The sequence below is a fragment of the Panicum virgatum genome, chromosome 2K (genome assembly GCF_016808335.1).
Source record: "Panicum virgatum strain AP13 chromosome 2K, P.virgatum_v5, whole genome shotgun sequence".
NCBI lineage: Eukaryota > Viridiplantae > Streptophyta > Magnoliopsida > Poales > Poaceae > Panicum > Panicum virgatum.
In genome coordinates, this window is record NC_053137.1 from 6,036,045 (window position 1) to 6,046,936 (window position 10,892).

Below are 10,892 nucleotides of genomic sequence, written 5' to 3' on the forward strand. Positions count from 1 at the left end.
GTCCGGGATAACGGCTAAGATCTAACCTACACTTTGAGTAAACCACACCTGTGAAATAACTCTCTCGCACTTTCGTCCTCGCTTCGCGCAAAAGGTTCGAACCGGAGTTATTAGCTTCCCAGGGACCAGCTACTTAAACTGGTTCGGCTCCCTTCCCGTTTCCAGTATGGGACTAAAGCACCACTGTGCCGCGATGCTACAGTAGCGACATGCTACAGTAATCCGCGCGGCCCACTGGCTCATGGCTGTGACAAATCACCCCGTTAGTATTCGACGTCCTCGTCGAACCAGTTTACTCATATGGGACAAAAGGAGCAGGATCTCCTCTCTTGGGCCACGTTCCATACGTCTAGTGCTAACGATCCCATGTGACACGTCCGTGAGTTCACTGTCAGCAGGCCATGTGTGTCTGTCCACATGCTGTTGGCATCTATGTTTCCATGTGCCGACGTGCTCATGTACGCACACTTCTGCCCGTACGTTACGTGAAACCAGAATATGACTCTCGTACCCTGTACCAACTCCGAAATCTTCCGGCTGCCCCCGTACGTACGAAGCTCGCCAAGGTCAGTGCTCATGCCGATGCTGTGTACGCATTCGCTGCGAGAGGAACACGAGACCCATGCGTGCATGCAGATGCTGTCCCCCCCCCACCCCCACATGTCAGATCAACCTCGCTCGGCCGCGCACGCATCCGGCATCCATCCATTTCCGGGGGCCGCTGTCGACCTGCCGTCGTGCCATCAGCCCGCGTCCTTCATCGCGGATCACGGGGCGGATTGCGCGCTGGGTAAATGCGCGCGCGCCCCGCGGGCGGGGCCACACCACGCGGCGGGCACAGGAGATCCCCCCAGGACGCCGGGGCCGTTACCTACTCCTACGGGGTGCAGGCGGCAGGTGAGGAAGAGGTCGCGGGGCCCAGGAGCCAGCGGTTTGAACGTGGTTAGCGCCGGATTGCAAAGGAATTATCGGGGCCGACACGGGATTGATTAACCGCGCCCGCGCGGGAGCGGTTAGGCTATCACGACTCACGAGGGCATCATTACATCAATGAGGGTAACATTAACTCCACAGGTCTCCGTGGGCCACGCAGGGCTAGGACGGGCCCGCCGTCAGGAGGAGAGTGGACGAGCTGAGGGCCCACTGTCAGGACCGGAGCGCCGAGCGCCACCCGGAGGCCCGGCACCCGAGACAAGACAAGCAAAGGCTACAGCCACGAGAGAAAATAAATACCCCTATAAATAAATAAATAAATAAGTCAATAAAGGCCGGAGGGCGAAAAGGGAGCCGAGGAGGCGCTCCCCAACCGGTTTCCCGCCCTCGCGCTGCTTGAAAAAATTGCCCCCCGGGCCCACACCCGTCGTCTCCGGCTCCGCGCCTGTCTGTGCTATAGAATAATAGAAACGGACGCCGCGACAAGGCCCCCCGTCCCCGCGCCCTCCCCTGCCTCTCCGCTCCCGCTCGGGCACATCGCGCCACCGCAGCGGCGCCGGAGATGGACACGCCCGACCGCGCCGCCGCGCAGCCGCCGCCGGCCTCGCGCGCCGAGGTGACCGCCCGCACCCTCCTCCTCCTCTTCCTCCCCGTCTCTCCGCCTTTCCCTCCCCCGCTGCAAGGCTGCCCGCCTCCTCGCACGGGACCCGGGGGTCAGGGGAGCACCCCGCCAGGCCGCCACACTCCCTCCACCGCTGCTCCGGCCTCTCCCTCACCCTCGGGCTTCCCGCGGCGGAGGCCGAGACCGGGCCCCAACCGCCGCCGGCCCGTGCCGCGCGTCAGCGAAGCAGGGGAGCTTTTGCAGCTGGAGGGACGCGCTTCTCCGGCCTCGCCGGGAACCGCCCTTCTCCGGGACAAATTTTGCATCGAGCAAGCAAAGCGAACCCCGTGCTCGGCCGCCGCTCTTCCTCCCCCTGCTGCTACCAACTACCCACTGCGCGCGTCCTCTGCGGCGGCGGTTCCTCGGCCGACCCCGCGTGCACGCTGGGCCGCGGGAGCCGCGGAGCGCTCCAGATCTGCCCGCCTGCTGCCACAAGCGCCTCCTGCTCGCGCAACCATATCACTCAGTGTTCAGGGCATCCGCAGACCGCAGCTAGTGCCCAGTAGATCCCTGCGAATATACCTGCTGCCTCCCCTGCAAACTGCCAGCGCCTCCTGCAGGGCCAGATCCATTCCGCGCCAGGCTTTGACCCGGGATTTTTCTCTATTGATTACTGCAGCTACTTGTATCCCGGCCCGTTTTAGAACACCATTTTTTCGCACATGGTTCCTGCCTTGCTCAAGCTGCATGTATGGCTCCAGTCGTAATTAACTACTAGTAATATTATACCGGAGCTTCTCCTCTGCGCTGGATGGATGAATATGCAAGTGCAAGTCATTCTGCACCCAGAGAATCTATCTATTTTCTAATTTGTGCGCGACCAGGTCCAGGGCACTAGAAAAAATTTGGCGCCTTGTTGGTTTGTGCTCGATGCTCATAACCCAGTAAGTATTTTGCTACTTTCTTTGTGCAGGACTCGCCGGTTTTCAGCTTCATCAACAACCTGTCTCCCATTGAGCCGCTCAAGTCCGCTTACAACGCGAACAGCCTCCAGGGGTACCAGTCCATCAACATAACCTCCATTTCTTCCATCTTCACTTCCCCGCACGACAACGCGCACAAGGAAACAAGGCTCGCAAAGTAAGTTCCATGCATCTTCCTTTCAGGCACATACGCTGGTGTTATTATGCGAGAGAGAGAAAAAAAACTTAAACTCGCGTCAGAATAAGGTGATTCTGATGCTGTATTTTGGCCCTTTGCAGGAGCTCCCTCGGTGAAATTTCTGAAAGTGAGGCCTGTGCTGATGGCAGCAAAACAAACAAGCCAGCTAAGTCTTCAAATGCTGTCAGGTTGTTTGCCTGTGCTAGCACTGTCACTCGAGAAACCCGCACAGTTACATGTTCGGATGCGGCTGATCCTCCAACTGGGCCATGCGATTTGGCTCACCCTGCTCGATTCGATAATGGCAGTCCAGACCATAACACCACTCCTTGCCATGGTGTCAGATCAGACCTTAAGCAGGACAAGTGTCGGAAACTAGACGTTGTCCAGACCGTTAAAAATACAGTGGAGAAACGGAAATGCTTGTTCTCCACTGAAATCCAGCTCCTGGATGGTGGCCAGCCTGTGAATGGCAGTGATGACGTCTTGGGATGTCAATGGTCGGACTTAGTCTCCACAACCTCGGGTGAGCTTTTGGCCTTTGACTCCACGATGGATGACCATCACAGAGGAATGCATCTCGCAGCTAAAAATGCAGAATCTTGTGGATACTTGCTGTCGAAACTTACAGGAGGTGGTGAAATCTCGGACAGAGCACATCCTAGTGCATCTGGTCAAGTATACTATCAAGAACTCGTGATGGGAGAAGATCAGACAGAAAATCCTCAAATATTTCAGGATGGTCAGCAAGCCATCTCAACAGAAGAAATTCAGGATAACATTTATGAAGAGAATGGATGTATTCCATTAGACTACAAGGTACTAGCACACAGTTTATGTTGACCTACCATTTTCATGTGTTAATTAAAATGTTGCCGGTGTCTATTTAAAAAAATTGTTGCCCATGCTCCTTAGTACTGTATGGAGATATCTATGCTACCATAATACCCTCTCATTTGTTTTGTTCCTGTTGACATGTTCAGGTGGAAAGCCAACAACGTGGCATACGAAGACGCTGCCTGGTATTTGAGGCAGCTGGGTTCTCAAATACTGTTGTGCAGAAAGAGACGGTTGAGAGTCTCTCTGTCTCAACATGTAAAGGCAAGAGCCATGTACAAACCCAGCCACGTGGGTTGCGCGGTATAGGTCTACATTTAAATGCCCTTGCATTAACACCAAAAGGCAAAATGGCCAATCAGGATCCTATGGCTTCTGGTTTGCATCCATCATCAGGATCTGAAAAGGATGCACATGGCAAGTTTCTCTCAGCAGGAGAGAATTTTCCAAACTCTGGCGGTGACCTGTTAGAATTTCCCATGGATGATTGTTCAGCTGGAAGTTTTCCTGTAAATGATCATGTTTCAAGTCAAAGCGTCAGTCCTCAAAAGAAGAGGTTTGTTTGCGCTTCTGATTTCTTTTGGATGGTTGCAACATAATTACTACTATGTTTCAGTACACTTAACTGCTAACTGTATGGTTGAAATGCAGGCGTAAAACAGATAATAATGGTGATGATGGTGAGGCATGCAAGCGGTGCAGCTGTAAGAAGTCAAAGTGCCTGAAACTGTATGTGTTCTTCGCACATTATTAACATTATGTGAAACTCTTATGTGAATGTAGTTACATGAAGGGGCTCATTCTGAAATTTTTGGGCTTGTAGGTGCAAAGTGAATGTATGTTACGTTATTCTAATTTTTTTTTTGTTCATTGTTGTCATGTGCAGGTATTGTGAGTGTTTTGCTGCCGGTGTTTACTGCTCTGAACCTTGTTCGTGTCAAGGATGTTTGAACAAACCCATACATGAGGAAATTGTTCTCTCCACTCGGAAGCAGATAGAGTTTCGTAATCCGCTAGCATTTGCTCCAAAAGTGATTCGTATGTCTGACGCTGGTCCGGAAACTGGGGTAGGTGTTCTGTTGGACATTCAGATATAACTTCTGTTAGTCATTACTCACAAACATGTGATGCTTAAGTTCTATAATAAATTGCAGGAAGATCCTAACAGCACCCCAGCGTCAGCTCGTCATAAGAGAGGATGCAATTGCAAGAAGTCAAGCTGTCTCAAGAAATACTGTGAATGCTATCAGGTACTTAACGTTTCTCTGGAAACTTGTATTGCACATGTTGCTATCTGAAATTGTACGTGGTGCAAGTTACTTATGCTTTAAATGTTTGATTAAATAAAAGGGAGGTGTTGGATGCTCTAGCAACTGCAGATGTGAGAGTTGCAAAAACACTTTCGGCAGAAGAGATGGTGAGCACTTTTGTGGTTTGTACAATCGCGCTATACTTGTTCCTTTTTCATACTAACAAACATTTTTTCTGGAAATTTGCACAAATGCTGTTGTTTCCTGCTAAAAAATATTCCTCATATTGAACGGCAATAAAATTATTCGATAACCTTGCTTATGTTTCTTTGTTTAACAGTTCACCACTGTAATTTATAAGTAGGACATTCGAATTGTTCTGCTAGTTCTGTTCCTTAAAATGGTCACGTAATAGTTAAGTTGAAAAACTCAAACCTGAACGTGTGGGGGTTTTTGACATAAAATAAAAGTGCATCTGATTGAAAGAGCATTCTTGTCTTTGCAGTCTTTAGTTGTTCCACTTTTCTGAATAATCAACTTTTGTTTCCAGGAGGGTGGATATATGCTACGTTTGCTTATTTCTTCTCTCAACCATACCATTCTAAATCCTAAATATAGATTACCCAACACAACCACAATATTCTGAATCCTGAAATGAACAATGCGCCATGTTTTTTAAGTTATTCATCTGAATATTAATGTTTTGTCGTCATGTGCTGCATCAGCTGACACTGAACTCACTGAAGAACTGAAACAAGAAGGTGAACAAACAGAAAATTGTGGAAAAGAGAAGGAGAATGATCAACAAAAGGCAAATGTACAGAACGAAGATCATCCCCTCCTTGAGCTTGTTCCAATAACACCTCCTTTTGATCTTTCCAGGTTTGCTTATTACATATTCATCTCCTTGAACAAGCTTCATATCTTTGCTTCTGCATTCTATCAACTAATAAGTGAGAAATCTCTTCCAGTTCTCTGCTTAAACTGCCAAATTTCTCAAGTGCAAAGCCACCAAGACCTTCCAAAGCTCGCAGTGGGAACTCCCGTTCGTCTGCTTCAAAAGCTACTGCAACATTGCAGTCTTCTAAATCATCCAAGGTTGATGGTAGTGTTATCGATGAGGAGATGCCAGATATTCTAAAAGAAGCTGATTCTCCTAACAACTGTGTCAAGTCTACTTCACCCAATGGAAAACGAGTCTCGCCACCGCATAATGCGCTTAGTATTTCCCCGAACCGGAAAGGTGGTAGGAAATTAATATTGAAGTCAATTCCCTCATTTCCATCACTTATGGGAGAGTCAAACAGTGGTTCTACGATGAACGATACTGATAACACATTCAGCACATCGCCTCTCGTTTTAGGTAAGCACTGTTTTTGCATGTGTAGATAGCACTATAAAGTACTTATCTTGAAATCAATGACAGCACCTCATTCATATTCTTGTCCGCTTAACCAGGACCATCTTAAAGCTGTGAAGTCGACTACGGGACCGGAGTACGACTTGTAGTCCGAATATGTGCCTCACATCCTACAGCTGCAGCAAGGCTCGAGGTACTGTCAGAGAATAGTAACTTAGATTTAAGATGTAGTGATCTGTATTTGTAAAATAGGTAGCCTATCAATAATCTGTATGTAAGATGCTGTGTCGCTTGTAGCTGTTATTTTTATTGAATTGTAGTAACACTATAAATGACCTCTTGAGGAGGGGTTCCACAAATTCCATTCCATGTTTCTCGTCGCAAACTCTCATCAGGTCTGAAGCCAACCCCTATTGCTGAACAAAACCGAACTCTTCATCCGACAGCTCATGTATGAGCGCGACATCTGTTTAACCTGGGCAGCGTTTGAGGTTGGTCATGTATCTCTTTCCTGCAAGCATGTGCCTTCCTAATCCCATTGATGTATAAAGCTATGGGTGATACTCTGAACTGTCTTTAGAATAGTTGCAATGGGCGTTGAGATGTCAGGCTCGCCCTTCCTGAACTGGTACTACCAGAGTTACAGCTGCTGCACTGCCTGCATCTGCATCCATGCCCCACGAAATTCAGAGCACCCAGCTGAGTGGGGGTTGCTGGAAGCCTGCCTCCCAATCATACATCTCCAATGGAATGCAACTAACATTTATAGAACGGTTACCAAATGGCAGATGATAGTTGAAGAGAGAACTTGCAAAGGCACCAACCATCAGTACATGTCTGCTGAAGGGCTGCAATGTGTCTGAAGAATTGTGGGTTGGAGTTGCTGATAGGCCATTGTCAGTCCCGTGTATCATGCCTCTGCCAATTAGACAGTGCATTAGGCCTACCTGCTAGCCTGTCTGCCTTGCATGATTGGATACCACAACGAATAAAGCCATACACGTATATATATCATGTATGATATACAAATATTTGCATATATATTATATATGATAAAGATGATTGTGGTAGGCACCTCCCTCCCTACCTGCCAAAACTGATGGCTCAAAACAGGACGGGTGCCAACAGTGATCCATCATCCTGACTTGGCATCTTGTTTAATGTCAAGTAGCAGGCAGTTAGGCAATGACATAACACAAGGCAACAAGTACCAACGCGTCCAAGAAAGATGCATGATGGCATGGCGGCCCCAGGGGGCAGAGAGCAAAGGTTCGCTTGCCACGCTCATCAGAGCTGGTCACCTTCATGGCTTCATGGGTCATGGACTCGTCTTCTTCCTCCTCCACCCAACGGCCTCACCGTTTGTCCCAGTCCTCGCCCCAATTTGATTCCCGCCAGCCTGTCGCGCAACAGGCCGGCCGGCCGGCCGCCCGGATTTGAGCAAATTCAGACGGCAACCGCTCTGAACCTTCTTCCTCAATCCTCATCGTCACCCCGGGGCCGGGGCCCCTGCATGCCCATGCACGTTGCCGTCAGGATCTCCCCTTCAGCGCCGCCGTCGCCGTCGGTGGGTCGCCGTCGCCGGAAACCATCTCACTCCCGCCGCCGTGTTACATTCGGCACTGATCTATAAGTAAACCCTTACCTATGAAAGTAGTGCTGCTGCAGTTGCAAAAAATCTCTCTACATTTTTTCTTCAATCCAAGCAGTTGCAAAAAATCTCTCTACATTTTTTCTTCAATCCAAATTTTTATAAGTGTCCATATATAATTATATATATAAATATGTATATAAAATATATGTAAATATGTGTCCTGTTTGATCAGGGTGGGCTGGTGGGCGGTGTGTGTGACAAGGACATTGGCATCTAAATACGCAGCAGTTGAACAGTAATCTGAATGAAGAGTTACCAGTGTATGTAAGCTGGAGCCAGCCAGGGTGATGTGCACATGTGGAGGGAGGGAGGAAGGTTGGGACTTCTCCTCTTTGCAGCTGGAGGCCATGGATGGATGGGCATCTTCTGCTTTTATTTAATGGCAGCAGTCCTTGTTTGACCCCATCCTAATCAGGATGTGCAGGCCTCTCATTCCTCTCTCTCCATTTGGTGGCCCTGACCTGGATTATTCCTACTTTGTTTAGTTGATGATAATGTTAGAAGAGTATTAATGTTTGTTCTTGCTAGCACCTTTCCCATGGTTAGCAACTTATTTTTTTAGCCATGGGCTGGTTGATTTGGTGGCTGTGGCATCATGCTATGCTCCCTTCCAAGCCAAGGCATAAAAGTGAAGAAATTTTAGAGGTAGTATTTGTATGAGGAACAAGTACAGAGATTATTACTGGTTAGTGGGTAATTAAATTAACACCGTAAAAATCAATGCACTATCATGTCTCTCTACAGTTCCAACATATACCACTCCTGTGAAAAGAAAGAGAAAAGAAGAAGAGGAAAAAAAATTACAGTGTACAATATATACGGCCGTTTCTGTTTACCAATTTTACCCTCCTCCAGACCTCCACTCACATGTCACATCCCAAGCCACGGATTTTACAAGTCGCGGTCGCGGCGGCGCGGCCGGCCGGCGCCAGCTGTCTGTCTCTCTCCCTCCGTCGGCGCTGGCCGCCTAGTAGTGCGGCGGGCCGAAGCAGCCGTGCTCGTCGCAGCGCGGCGGCGGGCGGTGCAGGAAGGCGAGGCACTGGTCGCCGGGGCGCTGGTCGGGGCGGCCGGCGATGCAGTTCTGGCGGTCGTCGATGCGGCGGATGTCGAGGCAGCGCTGCGGCTCGGTGCAGAAGAAGTTGTACGAGTAGGTGAAGTTGCGGAGGCTGGGCAGCGCGCAGATGCCCTCCGGGATGTGGCCCCAGAGCTCGTTGTGCGCGACGTCGAGCTGCTCGAGCTTGTGCATGCCGGCCATGGACTCCGGCAGCATCCCCTGGAGCTGGTTGGAGCTGAGGTCCAGCACGGTGAGCTCGCGGAGCCAGCCGACCTCCTGCGGGATGCAGGAGCGGAGGCCGGCGTTGAGGACGACGAGCTCGTTGAGCGTGCCGGCCATGCGCCCCACGCTCTGCGGGATGCAGCCGCGCAGGCGCAGGTTGGCGAGCACCACCACCGACGCCGGCGAGTTGCCGAGGTTCTCCGGCAGCTCGAAGTCGAAGTGGTTGTCGTTGAGGAAGAGCGCGTCGAGCGGCTTGTCGAAGATGGCCGGCGGCACGGGCCCGCAGAGGTTGTTGAACCGGAGGTCGACGTACTTGACGTTGGGCAGGCAGAGGATGTGCTGCGGGAACCCGCCGGAGAGGCGGTTGTTGCTGACGTCGAGCTCGTGGAGGAGGCGGAGCTTGGGCAGCGACTCCGGCAGGCCGCCGGCGAAGCGGTTGGAGTTGAGGTGCAGCAGCGCGAGGTCCGAGAGCAGGCCGAGCTCCTCCGGGAAGGTCCCCGCCAGGTCGCCGTGGTTGAGGTCCAGCCCGGCGACGGTGAGCGCGTGCGGGTCGTCCGGCGCCGCCGCGCAGAAGACGCCGAAGTAGGCGCACACGTCGGGGCCGCACCACCCGCGCGTCAGGTTCTTGGGGTCCTCCGTGATGGCGCGCTTCAGCGCCTGCAGAGCCACGTACGCCCGCTGCAGTCGCGGGTTGTTCGCCGCCGTCTGCTTCCCCGGCGCCGGCTGCTGCCCGGAGACCGCCGCCGCCGCCGACAGGACCAGGGCCAGGACCACCGCCGCCGCCGCCGGCAACGTCTTCTTCTTCACCATCCCGTGCATTGCCATTTGCCGAGCTCTCTCGCGATCTGCAGCCAGCCGTGTGATCGATCGTTTGCGCTGATGATGCCGGCTGGGTGAATCGGGGCTTGGGTTTATATACACAAGACGACGGTTCGTGTTTGGGGAGTCGCGCACACGCTTTCGGCTAGCTTCGTGTATGCGCGTTCGAATTCTTTTCTCTCATATTCTGGGGGTTCCGTCTGCAAGGTTGACTGCGCATTTAAATTTCAGCTTTTGAGTTTTGTAATGAGGTGGTAGTTTTCGGCTGAATTTTGTACGAATTCTTTTCGGGTGGAAGTTTGGTGCTTTGTGATTGGTTCGTTGTCATGGGTGTCTTGGTCGAGCTGATGGCCTTATCTTGGGGGATTTGGACGGCTGCTGTTGTAGGCAGCAGCTGCCTAGTAGTGTAGGGGTCATGTGGTTAGTTATGATTAAGCATATGATTATGTATAAACTCTTTGGACGTTCAATAAGTGTATGTCGTTCATCTTCAAAAAAAAAAAAAGCTTCTGTTGGTACGCGGTCGTTTTCGTGAATTTTGTTTATAGCTACTAGTCTTGTAACCACCTGCAAATGATGGTGTGGTTTGTTGTAAACAAAACAACGCGGTTGGTTGTGAGGATGATCGGATGATGTGTGTGGGTCCTAAATCATTAGTGTCCTAGAGTTGCCCAATGGTGTTTCCTTGTTTTGGATTTCGAGGAATTGATGCTACGACCGTGTGAGAATGACGCGCGGTTTTCTCATACTTTTAGGAGCGAGTGGTGAAAGTTTCATTTTCCGCTATTTTCCGAGTGTGGACTGCCAAAGCGTGATGATCGCAGATGATGAAATGAAACTAATTGTGATCCTTGTGGAAAAGATTGTACTATGCCATTGAGTAAAAGTCCATGTTACCAACTAGTATTTTTTTAAAAAAAGAAAAGAAAACAAATTAGATTGTTTGTTACCTGACTATTAGGACTAACTTGTTTCCTATTCATCTCGATCATAATTGCTCT

The 10,892-nt window shown here is 50.5% G+C and overlaps 2 protein-coding genes across 3 annotated transcripts; one reads left to right on the forward strand and one right to left on the reverse strand.

Moving 5' to 3' along the window:
- Nucleotides 1-1,416: 1,416 nt before the first annotated feature.
- On the forward strand, nucleotides 1,417-6,527 carry LOC120663459 (protein tesmin/TSO1-like CXC 3). Of its 2 annotated transcripts, none has more exons than XM_039942283.1 (11): nucleotides 1,417-1,549; nucleotides 2,508-2,674; nucleotides 2,797-3,514; nucleotides 3,679-4,088; nucleotides 4,184-4,261; nucleotides 4,419-4,599; nucleotides 4,687-4,782; nucleotides 4,883-4,964; nucleotides 5,508-5,664; nucleotides 5,754-6,145; nucleotides 6,241-6,527. In XM_039942283.1, the coding sequence occupies exons 1-11, from the start codon at nucleotides 1,496-1,498 to the stop codon at nucleotides 6,249-6,251; spliced, it is 2,346 nt and encodes a 781-aa protein (XP_039798217.1). In that variant the 5' UTR covers nucleotides 1,417-1,495; the 3' UTR covers nucleotides 6,252-6,527. The 2 variants fall into 2 exon arrangements, with proteins under 2 accessions (XP_039798217.1, XP_039798223.1); XM_039942289.1 differs by having other exon boundaries at nucleotides 1,418-1,549; nucleotides 4,883-4,949.
- A 1,898-nt stretch (nucleotides 6,528-8,425) lies between these two features.
- LOC120663475 (leucine-rich repeat extensin-like protein 4) lies at nucleotides 8,426-10,055 on the reverse strand. The gene has a single exon (XM_039942299.1). The coding sequence runs from the start codon at nucleotides 9,895-9,897 to the stop codon at nucleotides 8,764-8,766; it is 1,134 nt and encodes a 377-aa protein (XP_039798233.1). The 5' UTR covers nucleotides 9,898-10,055; the 3' UTR covers nucleotides 8,426-8,763.
- Between the last annotated feature and the right edge of the window lie 837 nt (nucleotides 10,056-10,892).